The sequence below is a fragment of the Oncorhynchus tshawytscha genome, linkage group LG04, assembly GCF_018296145.1.
Source record: "Oncorhynchus tshawytscha isolate Ot180627B linkage group LG04, Otsh_v2.0, whole genome shotgun sequence".
Taxonomy (NCBI): domain Eukaryota; kingdom Metazoa; phylum Chordata; class Actinopteri; order Salmoniformes; family Salmonidae; genus Oncorhynchus; species Oncorhynchus tshawytscha.
Window position 1 is genome coordinate 61,881,331 of NC_056432.1, and position 19,202 is coordinate 61,900,532.

The following is a 19,202-nucleotide window of genomic DNA, read 5'->3' on the forward strand; positions in this document are numbered from 1 at the left end:
GTCACATTAGATCCATACATCCCTCCACGTCGTTTAGTCGCTTGGCTATATTTGACTCATGAAGTCTGGGCTCATGTCAACTGCTGTCAAGTGTACCACGGCCCTAAGCCTTCCAGTCATAGTGAACCTGACTGATGGGAGTGGGCAGCCCTGCACTGTGCTGCTCAGTGACACACACACTGGCCCTGTTCTCATGCCCTATGTAGGAGAGACAGGCCCAGTGCACAGTGTCTACTGCCTACTGCAGGGTCCAGGAGACACAGCCAATACACCACTCATGGAAGGATGCCCTCACTAAGCACAGAGCCTCTCTACACTGACCTTTGCCCCCACACTATTCATCCAGGGAAACATGAAGATATTTGTCATGTTGTATACAGTCAAAGGCTTTGAAACTCTTCATTTTATACATGTCATACTCCTGAGAGAGATGGAACTGTGTCGAGGGAGCAAAGAGAGCCATAGGAGTTTTTATTCACAGCAGGCGTTTTTAAAAGCCCTTCAAATGTTGGGCTTGGCGCTGTTAAGCTTTTTCCTCTCTGGACTGTATCTTCAGAGGTTGTTTATTGATTTGCACTTCTAACCTTTTTACAGTACTTTCTGTGTTTCTTGGACATGTTTTTGTGTGTGGCTTTCAAAAGCCAGTGTGTCTGGGGTGGCCTTGGCTGACCAGAGCAAAGCAGCAGCATACTGGTCACGACGCTTGGATCTGGTCCTGAGGGGAGGGGTGGCGGTGGTAGTGGTTGGGGAGGTAGAAAGGGTGGAGTGTGTAGAGCTGGGCAGGGCAGGGCAAGTTATAGAAGGGTAGGGGTGGAAAAGAAAGAGGGAGGGAGGGGAGGGAGGGAGGGACAGAGGGAGAGAGGATGTATAGAGCTGGGAAGGGCATGGCTGTAAGGGACAGAGGGAAGTAGGGAGGAGACAGGAAGCTCAGGGCAGCCAGAGAAGACCTCTCCTTGTGGGGTTGATAGTGGGTGATGTAATGGCATTAATCTCCTCATGCCATCTGACAACCAGTGTGACTCATTGAAAAGTGCTAATTCTGCTGAACTGTGACGGGGAACCAGGCATCTTCGGAGGCCAGGGCCCTGGATTAATTAGGCATGCTGGCATCAAACTCAAAGCTCACACATTCTCCTCTTCTTATTTACTAGAACAGAACAGAGCACTGTTTGTGTTGTTTATCCGATGCTCCAGTGAGTCAGGACAAGAACTACAGGCCCATGAACACCACTCTGTCCCCTTTCCTCCTGGTAGTGGTTGGAGGGGATGTACCCAGGTGGCCACACTAACCCAGGTGTTTTCTCCTCTCTCTGCAGATGAACCGTCCCATCCAGGTGAAGCCAGCCGACAGCGAAGGACGAGGAGGTAATTAACCTTCTCCTGGTTGTCCCTTCCCTCTTTTCACCCCTACTCCCTCCTTCCCTCCCTCCTTTCACCCCTTCACCCCTCTCTCCACCCCTCCACTCCTCCAACCCTCCACTCCTCCATCCCTCCAACCCTCCATTCCTCCGCACACCTGAATATTCTGCTCTCAGTAGGGACACACTGGGAGTTTGCAGAGTAGCCGTTAATATAGGTCACTCGCCTCTATTGATTTCCCATCTGTGCCGGGCCGGACCAACAGAGAGAGGGGCTGAGTCAGGTTCACTGTCACTCTGGGAGGTTCAAAGTCGAGTGAGGAGCGGGAGGAGGAGAGGCTGGGTAGGGATCTATCCCTCCTCACTGTTCTCAGAGTGACAGCTCAGCCTGGTTACAGATGAGTACCACTGAGAGTCAACCCCCCCTTCCATGCACCTCAATATCCTTCCTCTTCCCCCCTCCTCAGCCCCACACAGCCACACTTCAGAGGTCCTGAATAGGCTTTACCAGTCAACACCAGGACAGTCATACCCATCCACTTTGTTCTGCCAGGTCAGTCATACCCATCCACTTTGTACTGCCAGGTCAGTCATACCCATCCACTTTGTTCTGCCAGGTCAGTCATACCCATCCACTTTGTACTGCCAGGTCAGTCATACCCATCCACTTTGTACTGCCAGGTCAGTCATACCCATCCACTTTGTACTGCCAGGTCAGTCATACCCATCCACTTTGTACTGCCAGGTCAGTCATACCCATCCACTTTGTACTGCCAGGTCAGTCATACCCATCCACTTTGTTCTGCCAGGTCAGTCATACCCATCCACTTTGTTCTGCCAGGTCAGTCATACCCATCCACTTTGTACTGCCAGGTCAGTCATACCCATCACTTTGTTCTGCCAGGTCAGTCGTACCCATCCACTTTGTTCTGCCAGGTCAGTCATGCCACCCCCATCCACTTTGTACTGCCAGGTCAGTCTGCCAGGTCAGTCATACCCATCCACTTTGTACTGCCAGGTCAGTCATACCCATCCACTTTGTTCTGCCAGGTCAGTGTTCTGCCAGGTCAGTCATACCCATCCACTTTGTTCTGCCAGGTCAGTCATACCCATCCACTTTGTACCAGGTCAGTCCCCAGGTCAGTCATACCCATCCACTTTGTACTGCCAGGTCAGTCATACCCATCCACTTTGTACTGCCAGGTCAGTCATACCCATCCACTTTGTACTGCCAGGTCAGTCGTACCCATCCACTTTGTTCTGCCAGGTCAGTCGTACAACTCAGATTTTTTATTTTGACAGCATATAAAATGGACAGAGGAGAGAGTGTAGTTAGTAGTCAGACATGTTTATAAATGATCCGTGATTTTGGGTTTAGGCCTTTGACACCAAATCACAAAACAGAATTAAGGTTTTTACACAGAGCTGAAGAGCCACCCGCCAGCTTGGCCCTAGCCAGAATGACAGTGTGATTGACTAGATCATTCCAAAGCCATTTGTAACATTATCGGGGTTAATGCAGATTAAGCCAGTTACAGATTTACATGTGACATAATTACATCTAATAGACCCAGTGTGCGTCTACATTGTGAGGGTCAGATGCATTATGTGTATCCCAGCCTTCTGAGTTACACCACAGCCAGCCAGGGTAAGATTAGACCCGGACTGAGCCAGTTTGGTGATTTACGTGGTCAAGATGTGTGAATCAGCCGGCCCATTTCCCTGTTCCCTGACACACACTCACTCTCCCATTGAGATCTTATTTTTGTCACGGCTCCACTTTAATTAACGGCCATCTAAAAACAGGCAAAGTCTGACGGACAAGACCTGGGCGGGAGCCAATCGGCATTTTCACGGAGATAAATTGGATCTCTGGTTTAAGGGAGGGAGGATGGATGGGCCCCCGATATCAATTACTACTCTTTCTCTAGCCGGAGTGGAGAGGAGAGGGGGAGAAAGAGGAAAAATACAGACAGAGTGAATGAAATACAGAGGACTCTCTATGCCAGCCATCCCAGTTCTGTTCTCTAGCTAGCCAGTCTGTCACAGGAACATTGTGTTGGGGACGACATACAGGGTACAGGACACGGCGTGGCGCTGAATGAAATGTGAGCACAACGACAAGCCAGGACCCAACATAGATACAGTATCGAGCGTTAATGGCAACAGGAAGTCATCAGACAGGGCAGGCAAGTAAAGCGTAGCCTCGGCTGACAATGAAATTAGATTTACTGGCCTCGACTTAAAGGAAAACAGACAGCCCTGGGTAGGAAAGGGATTCATCTCTCCCACTCTCTCTCTCTCTCTGTGTGTGTGTGTCTCTCTGTCTCTATTTCTGTCTCAGTCAGAGTAGATAGAGTGAGGCCGACCCAGCCAAGTAGACAGTATTCCCACCAGGGCCCTAGCTGTAGACTGGTTAGCAGTGGGACCAGCTCTTGCGCCGAGACTTCTGCCCCCATGGAATGGGGAGTTGCGCCGAGACTTCTGCCCCCATGTCATGAGGAGTCGCAAAAGGTGTCTTGGTTACGTGCTTCTGCAGGCATTACGGCCCATTAGTGGGTTTAGATACGCCGGTACACCCCCCTGCCTCCCTCTCCCTCCCTCCTTCCTGCCTCCCCCTCCCCCAGAGAGCTGTCCGCTTTCCAGGGATAGAGATGTGTCAGGAGCGCTAGTAAAAGTTTGGCACAGGAACTGAATGTGGGACCAGACGGTGCATAATCCTACAGATCTATTGGCCCATTGTGGATAGGAAAACTAATTGTCTGGGCCGTCTATTAGAATGACTCATGGGTTGTTTATTTCTCCTTTGCATTATCAAATAGAATAGGAGAATGGGATGGGAGGAGGATTTTCAGACTTGAAATCTATTGTCACTTTGCTGCTCTGAGTCAACCAGCACCCCTCTCCCCTCCCCTCCTCTCCCTTCAAGTCCATCTTTATCTCTTGTGCTTCAACCCAGCCTTTATTTTCAACTTGATTAAGTCATAATTTCAATTGGGAGATATAGCGAGACAATGGAAGCAGGGTGACTCTGCTCTTCTGCTATGTGGACAGTGCTTGAATGGAAAGTGTCTCATATCTCCACTTTAAACCCAAGCAATTTGCCTCAATCCAAATGTGGCTGGGGAAGTGGATAGAGAGGGGAGAGATAGAGCTAGTGATAGAGAGGGCTACAGAGCGAGGTCCAAGAGAGCGAAAGAGGGAGTGAGGGAAAGTGTTGACAGAGAGTTGGGGTCGGCAGGAAGAGGGAGCTAACGGAGGGTGATGTGGGTAGCTGAGCGAATCTCAGCACTAAATCATTTGGGAAGCACCCCTTCCTTATATCCTCCTCTCCATCTAGGAATCTCTTCCCCCTGACCTTGTCTGCCGCTGTGTCTGTGAAGAAAAGATGAAGCCATGTTATCTATGATTGGAGATGGCCATTATCTAAACACAATCTGCAGGCTGCAGGTCCCACTCCTCCTGTAGCCATCCAGCCATGGCCACCGTAGTAGAATGGAGAGAGGATGGTGGATCAGTATCAAGCACTCTCTCTCCCTCCCTTTATTTACTAGGAGAAGACATTCTCTTATTACGCTTCTCTAACACATAAGCACCTCCGTCCGCATTGACCTTTTAGTCCTCTCTCCATGCTCTCTACAGCCGTGTCAACCAGCTCCAGTCCTCCAGTACCCCCAACAGCACACATTTGTGTTGTAGCCTCAGACAAACTCACCTGATTTGACTCGTTGAGTTCTTGATGATTAGTTGGCAAGTTAAATCAGGTGTGGTTGTCCAGGGCTACAACACAAATGTGTCTGTTGGGGGTCCTGGAGGACTGTAGCTGGTAAACACTGCTCTAAAGTCTATGTTGATCTTCTGTAATAGACGAAACACACCGGACCGACGGACAGCTTGGAGACAGCTAAAAGTCTCCCTCTCTGTCTAGATTTGCCTGTTTGCCTACCTCTCCCTTCTTCAACGTGTCCTTTTCCTAAATAATTACCAAGCTAATGTAGTATTAAAGTCCCACCGCTCTGAATGCTTTCTCCCAATAATGTAGAATTAGAGTTCCACCATTCTGTATGTGTCTACCTGATAATGTATCATCAGAGTCTCTTGGTATCTTTACATAGTTTCAGTTTGACTAGAGCGTGTATCAAGGTTCGTAGTTTCTGTCTGGGTTGCACACGGCCCTACGGCATCCTGAGGAACTATCCTTTTTTTTGCTCTGTGTTCGTCCTTGCCTGGGCGCTTCCTTGTCTCAGCGTGTGTCTCTGAAGGATGACCCCAGTCTGGGAGGTGAGAGATTGACAGGACCTCAAGCTCTTGTGCGCTGTGCTGTCATGCCCCACCCAGCAGATAGGGAAGAGTGAGGGCTGATGTGTGGCTGTTGCAGCAGGCTGCCAGGCCGCTGGGGAGGGGCTGTCTGGAGGCACCTCAACACCCACTGAGGACCATGCTCCACTTTACATGCAAATGAAGCCAAAAGATCTCTCTCCGCCTTTGGACACAAAACATGCAAAACTCTGAAAAGTCAGAAAGAGCCCGGCAGGGCGGTACACACCCAGTTTGTCAGAGGTTCAGGGAACACAGCGTAGTAGCTCAAGGTTGGCTGGGCATTAAATTAAATTGCTTGGTTACAGCGTCTGTACGATAGGACCATGCCACGAGAAAACATACACCCAAATTATATTAGGAAAAATAAATTACGTTTAAATATTTGGACAGAAATTGGAACAGGCAATTTCACAAAATTTCTTCCGTTGTTCTGTGATCGTTTTTGAAAGTCGCAACGAAAGGTTTAAGGCCTTCCTTGTGCTTCTGAGTAAATGAAAGTGACAGCTCTTGCAGTATGAGTAATGCATTTACAAGCAGGAGGCCTGGATCCTATCATTATGCCTGATACAGTGACAATTTGAATATTCCTTCCCTTTTGCTGATTCTATTTACCGCCTCACTATGTTGAATAATCTTCTGGCATATATCAGATTAAGCCTATCAGTAAAGAGACTATGGGTCTGCTCAGAGGCAGGGCCAGTCAGATGTATCTTCATCAGCATTACAGCAGGGCAGGCTGGAGCCGGAGGAGCTGGGCATGGAGCTGGGGTGGAGCTGGGTAGGGAGCTGGAGCTGGGGTTGGAGCTGGGGTTGGAGCTGGAACTGGAGCTGGGTAGGGGGCTGGGACTGGAGCTGGAGCTGGGCATGGAGCTCGGTCTGGAGCTGGGGTGGAGCTGGGTAGGGAGCTGGGGATGGAGCTGGGCATAGAGCTGGGTCTGGAGCTGGGGTGGAGCTGGGGATGGAGCTGGGGGCTTTATATAGAGCTGGGGTATAGGGCTGAGGAACAGGGCTGGAGCTGGGGATGGAGTTGGAGTTGGGGATTGAGCCTGATCTGGGGCTGGAGCTGGGCCTGAAGCTGGGATTTTTATATAGAGCTGGGGTACAGGGCTGAGCAGGGCTGGAGCTAGGGATGGGTCCAGAATTGAAGCTAAGCTGGTGCTGGGGTTGTAGTAGACCAGTAGGGCTACAGTACTGGGGGCTGTATATAGGGCTGGGGTATGAGGCTGAGGAGCAGGGCTGGGGCTAGGCTATAGAGTGGGGTCTGATCCCACCATGGCAGAGCCTTTCAGGCAGCAGCCGTGTGCCATGCAGCGTCAGGTCCTATAATGAGCCCATCAGCACCATAACCCATCTGATGTGTTGCCTGAAACATTACTGTGCATTTGAAATGCACCCAGAGGCCTAGCAGGAATCTTTTATCGTTGGGTGCAGCTGTCCGTGCTTTCAGAGCACAGCACTCACATACGCTCGGCGTGAGCAGCAAGTGATATGGCAATGAGGCCGCATTAAAAAAACATGTCAACCACTGACACTTTAGTCGAGCGTGAGACTAATTGTTTCTAGGGTGGCATTTACTTGCAACCAGAAGGAAAAACCTTAGCTAAGTAGGTTTCTCAACAGCTCATTCCCCACCCGGTGAGAGAAAGAGAGTGAGTGAGAGAGAGAAAGAGAGGAAGACAGAGAGAGGGAGGAAAATAAAGAACCAAGCCAGACACACTGCACCCTACAACAAAAGGTAACACTTTAATTCAGAGAGAGAAGCATCAATCTTGACAGCATATGGCATCTGTGCAAAATCCATTAATTTTTAATACACCGGGCGCTGGAATGAAAAGGTTTCCTGAGTCAAGCGATTGTCAGATGTCAGTTGTGTTTTGATAACTTTGATCTTCTCTTCTATTTGCATTCCTAAAATGGGGCCGTCCACATGCCATCTCAGACTGGACATGCCATCTCAGACTGGACATGCCATCTCAGACTGGACATGCCATCTCAGACTGGACATGCCATCTCAGACTGGACATGCCATCTCAGACTGGACATGCCATCTCAGACTGGACATGCCATCTCAGACTGGACATGCCATCTCAGACAGGACATGCCATCTCAGACTGGACATGCCATCTCAGACTGGACATGCCATCTCAGACTGGACATGCCATCTCAGACAGGACATGCCATCTCAGACTGGACATGCCATCTCAGACTGGACATGCCATCTCAGACTGGACATGCCATCTCAGACTGGACATGCCATCTCAGACTGGACATGCCATCTCAGACTGACACAGCCCTATATCCCACACAATTACTCCTACCTTCAGTCAAGCAATGAACAGCTGCGGAGAAAGAGACGAGTGGAGGATAGTGTGGGTAACTGTGTGTGTGTGTGTGTGTGTGTGTCTGTGTGTGTGCGTGCGCGCGCGTGCGTGTGTGTGTGCAGTCAGTTGGACAATGCAGCACACAAACGTAGCTATCAACCTCTCTCCATGTCTGTTTCTCATGCAGACACTTATGCTTCAATGTAAAGCAGTGGGGAGGAAGGACCTTGTCGATTACATGGGCGGTTGCTGAGTGGAGCCTCATTCACAGTACAGATCACCTGTTATAGCAGGGCTCATTTACAGACAGGGGTAAGAGGGCTAGGATCTCTCTGTGATAGATAAGTATGGAGGAGAGGGGTCAGACAGACAGTCGGGTCAAGTAGCCCCGCCATGTCAGTTAAATCCTAAGTGTTCTGCATAGTGAAGCATTCACTTGAGTCTGGATGTAAATGCAGGATTGTACTTTAACTGTATTCTCATTGATTTTCCCCCTCCACACACACTTTTATGAAGAACTCTCTCAGTCTGTTCTGGAGGCTAGACATCTCGTTATGCAGAGTAGTGGGCATCGCTGGTTATTTATTCATAACCATAAATGCACTTTAAAAGCCTCCGAGTGGCCATAAGAGTAGAGAAACCTTGCAGATCCAATAACGCGCTGCTTTGGAGACAGGTGCAAAATTGACTAATTAATAGCGATTCATACTCTGGCCAGGGTGTATGGTGCGGTGGGCCGGCCGGCCGGCTCGGCGAGAGGAGAGGAGAAGAGTGCTTAGGTCAGGCAATGAAAAGATATCGGCTCCAAATTCAATATTCTCGCTCCGGCCGTTCCTCCCTCCCAGAGGAGGGCTCAGAAGAGCTCTCACTCTCCTGTAACGCTTTTGCCGGGTGTCATCTATTTCTTCAGTTTGCATGTTTGAAAAGTTCATTACCTCACTCATGGCTAGTTAATTAGCCTTGTAAAGCTATCATTAGACCTCCTCCGGCCCCGGTTGGAAATTAGTCTTTGTCCCAAAACATTAAGACACCACAGGAGGCCTGTAAAAGTGCACTTCTACCATTAAGGCCTGATAGTGACACCCCACTGAAACGTCTGATGGCAGAGAGAGAGAGACAGTCCAAATGGAGTCAGGTGTGTTCTAGGAGCCACTCAAGTCTCACCTCTGCTCTGACTCATTCCAGACAAGCACCTGTCTTGGACTGTTCTGTGAGCTGAAAGCTGTGACTGCATCCCGGCTGAGACCCATATCCTGTCCTCTCGTGGTCTAGACCCCATCCAGCCACTTCCCATGACCACACACTGTGTACCCTGTTCTCGTCAGGCCTATCACGCCAAATAGAGGAGCTTTAATGAGTAGAGAGATGGCTGTGTGATGGTGACTACTGTATTTTTTACGAACAAATTCTTATTTACAATGATGGCCTACTGGGAAACAGTGGGTTAAGTGTCTTGTTCAGGGGCAGAACGACAGATTTTCTACCTTGCCAGCTCTGGGATTTGATCCAGCAACCTTTCAGTTACCATGTGTATGTGATCAATTTGATTTGATTTGATACACTGACACAGCCTCACACGGACCCAGCCTCAAATCTCAAACGTCATAACCACGACCCAATACTCTAACCACTAGGCTACCTGCCGCCCCTACCGTAGATGAATGTGTAGGAGCAGGAGAATGCGTGAGGCCAGTTATTACAGCAGATGGTCATGTAGGAGTGAGAGGCTGGGGCCGTGGCCATGACGTTTGAGACTTGAGGCTGGGTCCGTGTGAGGCTGTGTCAGTGTATCAAGTCAAATCAAATTGATCACATACACATGGTTAGCAGATGCTATTGCGAGTGTAGCAAAATGCCTGTGCTTCTAGTTCCGACAGTGCAGTAATCTAACAATTCAAAAACGACCTAATCCACACTGCCTAATACACTCCCTGTATGGCTGGGTCCGTGTGAGGCGTGACCAGATGAGCGTGATCGTGACTAGCAAGAGGGCTTCCACTTTAAGATAAAGCTCAGACACCTCCAGCTATAGTAAGAGCGGCACGCCGTCGGGCAGGCAGGCAGGGCATACTGATTATGCATGTGCTCATTTCTGTGTTGAAGCGGGGAGCATTTGAACTTTACAGGAATGTAACAGGATCTGATGTTCCCCCCAGCTTTATTTTTAGAACAACTGTGTCTAATGGTACCTGGCAGGTACAGGAGGTGTCACATCTGTCCAGGGCCAGGTGATGCTCTCGCCCCTCGCCTTCCCCCCCACCGCTCCCTCCCCAACGCGGTCAAATGACTGATGAAGATCAACAGAGTCGTTTCCAATAAACTCGTCTTCCTCTCCCTGCCACGTTCCATCAGTTCTGGGGATGGGTTCTTGCTAGTAGTCATTCCATTCCACAACACAGTCGAATAGGAAATGCATAATGTAGAAGAAGGTAAAGAAGATGAATGTTCTGTCTAATGCCAGGGGAGATTCATTAGAAAAATCCTCCCTTCTGACTGGCCAGATCTGGAGGTATAGAAGCCATACATCGTAGTCACAGCGCCCCCGTCTGGCCAGCAGGACTAGCCGTGTCAAAGCGGGCTAGGGAGGGGAGGGTATAGGTCAACACAGGATACAGCTGTACAACACACAACCCAGGGAACACTATACACTGTATACTATATACACTACTATGCTATACTGGAGCTCTTATCTTCATGTATTACTGCTGCTTGACAGTAACAGCACTCCAAACAACATCTGTATCAAACATCACCCATACACTGCAGGCAGCTCTATCTACTAGAACAGCTCAGTGGAGACATGAACATGTCTTCCTCCCAGGGAAACCACACAACAACAACAACAACAACAGAACACACCAGTGTGCCTGATGATGACAGGGAGTGTTTTGAGTTTCCTACTGAGGTGATCCTCACAGACTCAGCAGAACGGTGCCATCAGCTGTAGCATTTGTTTGTGTTCTCTCTCCTTCTTTCTTTCCCTCCTCTCCTCCTCTCCCCCGGTTTCCCTCCAGAAGACAGGAAGCTGTTTGTGGGGATGCTTGGGAAGCAGCAGAGCGAGGAGGACGTCCGGCGGCTCTTTGAGACCTTCGGCCAGATCGAGGAGTGCACCGTCCTGAGAGGGCCTGATGGGGCCAGTAAGGGTCAGCGCCTGCCCACACACCTCACTTCCTCCATGCCTCTTTACTCCCTCTCTTCTGATCTGTCTCCTTCCCACTGTCTCTTGCTCTTCACTCCCCTCTTTCTCCCCTTCTCTTTCTCTCTCACACAATCTCTCCCTCTATTCCCACTTTCTCCCTCTCCATATCTACTCTCTCTCCTTCTCCTCCTCCCTCTCTCTCCCCCTGTATATTCCCTCCCTTCACCTGTCTCCTTCCTGCTGTTTCTCGCTCTCTACTCGCCCCTTTCTCCCTCTCTCTCTCCCTCTATATATTCCCTTACTTTACCTGTCTCCTTCCCACTCTCATCCACTCCTTAGCTCACCCTCCTCTTCTCCCTGGCCATACCTTCCCCTTACTGTTCTGTAGATCCCTTTCCACTTCTTTCTCTCGCCTTCCCCTTATACCTCCCCTACACATACAGCATCACACCTCATTCCTCTCACCTATCTATCTTTTCTCTCCGCACCTCTCGCTCTTCACTCCCTCCTTCTCCAGCTCTCCCTTTGTAGTCCCCATTCCTAACACCATCCACTTTCCCTAGGCTCGTACTCAACAAACACCTTGCAAACACCTCCTCCTCTTCCCTCCAACTCCCTTCCTCCTCCTCTTCCTGTTATCAGAAAGGCGGAGGGGTGTAATTATGTTTGTTTCCCACATCCCTGTCACCCCTCCCTAGAGACTTTGTGGACAATGATGTCCTACTGTAAATAAATCAGTCTGTCCCTGGATTTTAGCACTGCCTGCCACTCACGACAATAACAGTAGAGCAGTATTTACCAAAACACAACAACAGCCCAAACGCTATGAAGTCCATTGAATCATAACGAAGTGAAAGATGGCTATGGATTTTTGATTCAAGCATTGTTCTTAGCCAGCAGTGTGTCTTCCTCCTATTCTTTAATGGTTCTCTCTCATATACTAGTTCACAAGCTTTGCTATTTCCTCTGATAAGCAGCGAGCGTTGGGGTGCACTCTCTCTCTCTCTCTCTCTCCCCTACCTCTCTCTCTCTCTCTCCTCCCCTACCTCTCTCTCTCTCTCTCTCTCTCTCTCTCTCTCTCTCTCTCTCTCTCCCCTACCTCTCTCTCTCTCTCTCTCTCTCTCTCCTCTCTCTCTCTCTCTCTCTCTCTCTCTCTCCCCTACCTCTCTCTCTCTCTCTCTCTCTCTCCCCCTACCTCTCTCTCTCTCTCTCTCTCTCTCCCCTACCTCTCTCTCTCTCTCTCTCTCTCCCCCCTACCTCTCTCTCTCTCTCTCTCTCTCTCTCCCCCTACCTCTCTCTCTCTCTCTCTCTCTCTCTCCCCTACCTCTCTCTCTCTCTCCTCCCCTACCTCTCTCTCTCTCTCTGTATCTCTCTTTCTATTGCCTGTGATTTATCCTCCTATATGAAATGGCTGAATGTGTGAAATAGATGTGTGAGAAGGTGGGAGGTTTGATAATGTGCAGCTTCCAAGTACATTCAAGAGAAAGGCTGGCTATAATGAGCCATGTGACTATCGGTGTGAACATCTGCTCCGCTCTCTGTTGATCCGGGCTCTATTGCTCTGCGTTGCCCAAAGGCCTGTTCCCTGCTCCCTCTCCCCGGGCCGCTCCCGCTGCCTGCCTGGCTCTGATTGACAGCCCACAAAATGAAATAAGCCCAGTGCTGTGTGCTCCTGCTGGGTCAAACGGGAACCAGTGTGCTCCCTCGTTCACTCCTTCTCTCTTTCACTCATTTGCCAGCCACTGAAGCGCTCCTCTCTTCTCTCGATACTACTCGCTATACCCTTCTCTATACCCTTCTCATCACCAGTTTCACATCACCAGCTCTTTTCTGTATCTTGCTTTATATCTCTCTCATTGTTGTGCTAAGATCTGTAGTGGTGTACCATAAGCATAGGTGTTGTCTGTTACTTACAGACTGTCCCAGTTGTTTGGCCCCCAGGTGACTGAGAGAAGGGTTTGACTGACTGTTCCGACCAGAGCCAGTTGTGCAACAATCCCATGGCATCGTTAAGGAGACAAATCACTTTGGCAACCACAGTACCACTAGACATGGTCCCATCAGTCAAATGAAACAGATCTTGAAATTGACAGTGCTCTCTATTCCATTATGGAGCCTTTGTCCCCTGTTGATGTAAATGTATGCCACTCGGAGGCTTTCAGCATCCTTTCAACCCAATAAAAAGGCCAAGAAGTTTGACATCCATCTCTGTATGGCAGCCCTGCTCAAAGTACTCTCAAAGTGAAACACTTGCTGCCAGAGTTGAATGGAGCGAGGAATTGTCAGGAATATCAGAGAGATGGCTTTCAGGTCTATAATTAAGTTGTGTTATAAATGTCATCCATTCTGCCTGATGGAATTCATGCATACATATTATTTTCTCCAGGAATTCAAAAGGCAGCACAGAACCTCCAGCTAGCTTGAAAGTAATGCAGTCTTTTTTTTCTTTCTTTTTTCCCCTTCTTCCTATTCTCAACCATCACATTCAAAAACCTTGACTGACTGCGCACTACAATTTATGAGTCTAGCTTCACTTCCAATTCTTTAGAGAACTTCATGCTCCGGGTCCTAAACCTCTCCAGGTTTTGTTTTTCTAGGTCAGGGAAAGCAAGGCTATACACCCGCCGCTACATTCGCTGCCTCAGTCAGTGGGGGGCGTTGAGAGCCCCATGTGTTTAAATGCATGTTGTTTGCCGAGCGCAGCGGCTCTCAGCATGCCCTGCCTCCAGTTGGGCTGAGCTGAGCCGGGACACCAGGGCTTAATCACTGCCAGGGCCAGCCTTGTTAGCTAGGTGGATGTTGGGGATGGAGGGAGATGGTATACCAACAGTATACCATCTAGGACCTGGAAATGAAAGCTGGGCTCTTTGAGTTTCCAGAACAAACCCTCCCTTATTATTTCCACTACAAAGGTTAAACGCTTTTGTTCCCTCAAACAGAGGCGTGCAATCAAACGTTCCCCCAGACGGCTGCTGCCTCCCTCCCTCTGCTGCCTCCCTCCCTCTGCTGCCTCCCTCCCTCGCTCCAGTTGGAGGAAAAAGGGACCTTTAGCTTCCAAAGCAGAGGGGAGTGCCAGAGAAGGGAGAGCAAGGGGGCCACAGTGAAATCAAAGCCCTTTGTGACTTGTCTACCAACCACTTTTTAGTCATGTCTCCTGCCTTTATATAGCATCTGGTCTGAACACATACTAACTTATACTCGTAGCCGTCATTAGAGTTCCCATTTACGTTTAGAAAACATTATGTTACATTAGAATCACATTTTCACATCTCTACATACAACATTGATCATGTTGATGGAGCACAGATTGCCAAGGTGACAGGGGGAAACTGTTTATATGCAGCCAGTGTATGTAACTCCATCCTTGGCCACATTTGATTTGGTTGAGGAAATGATTCATTTGTCTACATTGGGCTGCTGGATGGCTGTTTTAGAATGCCTAAGTGAATGGGCTGTCTGGCTGTGTTTCTCTTGGGTGTAGCTATCAGCCATTGTAATTTAAATGAATCATCTGTGCCCCTGCGGGGAATTGATGATGAATAAATGTATATAAACACTTCTAATTGGATTGTTGAAAGCTTTCTAAACGGGTATCAGCTGTTTTTAAAAGCTAGGAAAACGCTGTCTGTCTTACACACTGGTCCTGCTCCGGTAAGAAAGGTCCATATGAAACCAGATGAGTTAATTACCTATGTAGTTAATTAGCTATCTAGTAACCAGACACGAGCTGCCTCCAGAAGACAGGAGTATGAAGGAGTCTAAACTAGAAGAAACCGTTGATCATAATATGACTGGGATGAAGCCTGCAGTAAAATGCACCTATGGAAGTTAAAGTGTAGGCTCATTTAAATATACAGTAAATCACTTTTAAATGGTATTACACTTTTATACAGTTCAACACTTTTATACAGTTCAACACTTTTAAACGGTATTACACTTTTAAACAGTACAACACTTTTATAAAGTACAACACTTTTAAACAGTACAACACTTTTATACAGTACAACACTTTTAAACAGTACAACACTTTTAAACAGTACAACACTTTTAAACAGTACAACACTTTTATACAGTACAACACTTTTAAACAGTACAACACTTTTATACAGTACAACACTTTTAAACAGTACAACACTTTTATACAGTTCAACACTTTTATACAGTTCAACACTTTTAAACGGTATTACACTTTTAAACAGTACAACACTTTTATACAGTACAACACTTTTAAACAGTACAACACTTTTATACAGTTCAACACTTTTATACAGTTCAACACTTTTAAACGGTACAACACTTTTAAACAGTACAACACTTTTATACAGTACAACACTTTTATACAGTACAACACTTTTATACAGTACAACACTTTTATACAGTACAACACTTTTAAACAGTACAACACTTTTATACAGTACAACACTTTTAAACAGTACAACACTTTTAAACAGTACAACACTTTTAAACAGTACAACACTTTTATACAGTACAACACTTTTAAACAGTACAACACTTTCTTTATTTTGCATAGTTTTTTCTGTTTTATTATCTCTCCCTCAATTAACATGTACATTTTGACAGATCAGAATATGTTTAGACATTTTATCCTTGGAATAGCTACATATTTGTGGGTTTGTTTTTGATCATGGGCATACATTTTTATACGTTAATCTTGTTTAATATATTATGTTGATTGAAAGCAGAAGTTAATTAATTGAAAACCCCTAGAATGTTACCTTCAGTTTTTTTTGTCTGTTCCTGTAGATTTTTGCATAAGCCAGGCAACAGATTTAAAATGATTTGAATGCCCCTTGAGCAAAGCCCTTAGTAGAAAATTATACACAAGCAAAGATACTGGCAGATAGGCAGATTATAATACTCTGCCTTTGTCATCATAATCTGTTTTATGATAGACTGCACACAGATCACAATGTGTAAATATTAAACAGATGAATAATCACAACCAAGGCTCGGTGGTAGATGCTGTTGCTCCTGTGCTCCGGCGTAGAGGGGTGGAATTAGAAATGGGCGAGGGACAGGATGTTCCATGCAGCTAACGCCTACACTACAATTAGAATGATTTATTCAGAGTTATGCACTGAAAACACAAATGGCAGAATACATTAACAAACTAGATAACATGAAAATAATGGTAATGAATGTTTTTGCCTGCTCTCTCTCTCTCTCTCTCTCTCTCTCTCTCTCTCTCTCTCTCTCTCTCTCTCTCTCTCTCTCTCTCTCTCTCTCTCTCTCTCTTCTTTCTTTTTCTTTCTCCTCCCTCCCTGACGGTCTGTCGGTGTGGGCGCGCGTGTGTGCAGGCTGTGCCTTTGTCAAGTTCTCCAGCCACGCAGAAGCACAGGCGGCCATCAACAGCCTGCACGGCGGACAGACCATGCCAGTGAGTATAACCGTGTTACACGCACACACACACACACGGCTTCGATAAGATACTAGTACTCGTACAGTATACAGAATGGGTATTCACACATACTGTATAGAACATTGACGGCATAGCCGCTCTTCCTAAAGCTTTCAAATAATACATTCACACATAAAATGTATTGATGTTCACAAAATAATCACAGTCAGCATCCAACTTTTCACATTGCACTACTGTATGTATGTGCAGCATATATGTCTTGTCATTGAATATGCTGTATATATTATTGGATCAGTTGTCGGATCGTAATTTGCTCACCCTGTTGCAGGATATTTCATGCACAGCAGGAAATGCTAACTTGTAGTGTATTCAAGGTTTAAAAAGGCTTCTAAAGTTTGTAATTTTGAATTTAAAACGTCTGACTTGATTTGCCGTAATTAACAATTTATCAACCCCTACAAAACTGTCAGTTTATTATAATCCACACAATAATTCACATTTCCTGTTGCTGCAGGGTTACTCCTGTTGTGAGAAACTGGTCAAATTAAGATCCTACGCCTGTATAGCTCCTCTCATATCTATTGTACCTTTTTACCAGTCTGTATCTATAGAAATCATTTTGTAATGACATATGAATAGTATACATTATGTGTATCCTAGAACATATATGCAACAGAAATGATGCAGCTTTTCAAGATTCATATTATTTCATGCTCAAATATGGAAATCGTCTCTGAAAAATATCTGAAATCAAAAGTGTAATAATTGATTTAGTGCACACTCATTGGGAGGTACTTTTCCGTAGAGGAAAATAATCAATAATAAATTCTCCTTCAGTCTAAAAACACAACATTCACACAGAGCTTATCTTTCAGCGTATTTAATTAGAAAATGCAATATACTAGCACAACTTACGAGTCTTAGGAGACTAGTTATTACCTTTATAGTCATAGGTTTTGTAGCAGGCATGCTTGGACGATTCATTTGGGACCACGATAGTAGAGAATAAACCGTGGAACCAAAGTGTTTTACAGTAGCATGCTGTATTTCTCTAAACACAAACATCTCCTCCTACCCAACATGCTGGGAATCATCCTAACTATTGGATATCCTGCAACTCCTGTCAAACTGCAGTAATTACAAATTGGGGTTGTTATGCTTGTTATCTGGCATGTAAAGGCCATCATTAAATATGTTTTGCTAAGGGAAGATGATGAATAACACAGAATCTCCACGCATATTTTAGATTCACAGTCCCTGGCAGACACCTTTAAGTTCATACACTCCATTGATGTCTTGCTATAAATATTTACTTCAGCTTTCTGGCAACAGGATAGTGTCCTGGAAGCCGGATGTCATTTACACATATTTCCTTTACTGATGCTGTCTGACACGTTTTGCAATAGCATTAGAAGTCACAAGCTTAGGGAGGGGGAAAAAAACACAACAACTCTAACTTTGGGTTTGTATGTCTGCTGCTGCGCTGAGCCCCTGCCCTGCCCAACCTGCAGTAACACAGGGTCAGTACCAAAGCCAGCTAAACCACTTGAGTGCTGCTCCACGACAGATGAACTGTCCAAGGCGACATATGGAGCCCCAAACAGACCCGGAGTTGTATCCAGAGCCATCCAAAAGCTCATTCATAATCTATATTATCCATATCTCTCCCACTACCCCTGCACCTGTTACTTCTATATCCTACGTCCAAGTCCCAGTCAGATTAATAGGCAAGGTGGCCATTAGTACCGAGATAAGGCTTTGATACCTAGGGGGATGCAGTTAATTTGGATAATATCAGTGCCACATGTCGTCAACAACCGACTAACAGGAGGCAGGATCCAGAGAGGCTCTCTAACCTACTGCCAGCTGTGGGGTCTGGACCAGTCTCGCACAAAGAGCTCTCTCTTAATGTTCAACTCTAGAGCATCTGTGTTAGCTGGCAGCCACACCCGGCCGTAAATAATACCTGCACAGACCAAAATACATTGGGTGGTAATGAAAGCCATGGTAATGAAGGGAAAGGGCGAGGGACGCCTCCGAAGGGCAGCGGCTGATAGATCAGGTCAGGCCTTTAATTGATGCAGATTGCAGGTGCCCCTAATTGAACTTAAAAGGTAATCAGGCTCCAAACAGGCCGACGCTCTCTTGGTTCAGCTGTTGAATTAAGGCTGTGGAGAGAGAGCGAGAGAGAGCAAAAGAGAACGAGAGAACGAAAAAAGGGGGAGACACAGGTGGCAGGGCTTCAAATGGCAGAGCCGGGGGCAGACAGCACCCAGCAAATTGCAGACATGGCCGTGTTCTGTGTCGCACCGGCGGTGACAGGGCCTGCTGAGCTCACTAGTGTTGGCAGGAGTGAGACAGTGTGTGAGAGGAGAGAAGGGAGAGAAAGAGAGGTAGTGGAGAGCCAGATTAATGAGAGATAACACAAAGCTAGAGAGCATGACACATAATACTCTCTCTCACTCTGTCTCTCTCTCGCTCTCGGTCTCAATCTCTCTCTCTCTCTCGTTGTCTCTGTCTCTCTGTCTCTCTCTATCGATCTATATATCTCCCTCTCTCTCTCTCTCTCTCTCTCTCTCTCTCTCTCTCTCTCTCTCTCTCTCTCTCTCGCTGTCTCTGTCTCTCTGTCTCTCTCTATCGATCTATATATCCCCCTCTCTGTCTCTCACTCTCTGTATCTCTCT

The 19,202-nt window shown here is 47.0% G+C and overlaps 1 protein-coding gene across 12 annotated transcripts in view; it reads left to right on the plus strand.

Moving 5' to 3' along the window:
- LOC112249750 (CUGBP Elav-like family member 4) overlaps window positions 1–19,202 on the plus strand; it is a 192,161-nt gene that overhangs the window by 138,050 nt on the left and 34,909 nt on the right. For 9 of the 12 annotated variants that reach the window (XM_042320987.1, XM_042320988.1, XM_042320994.1 and 6 more), the window contains exons 3-5: window positions 1,317–1,365; window positions 11,014–11,142; window positions 16,457–16,536. In XM_042320987.1, coding sequence (XP_042176921.1) covers window positions 1,317–1,365; window positions 11,014–11,142; window positions 16,457–16,536 — 258 coding nt within the window. The remainder of the gene's footprint in view (window positions 1–1,316; window positions 1,366–11,013; window positions 11,143–16,456; window positions 16,537–19,202) is intronic. The other 3 variants (XM_042320990.1, XM_042320992.1, XM_042320997.1) reach the window with 1 other exon arrangement.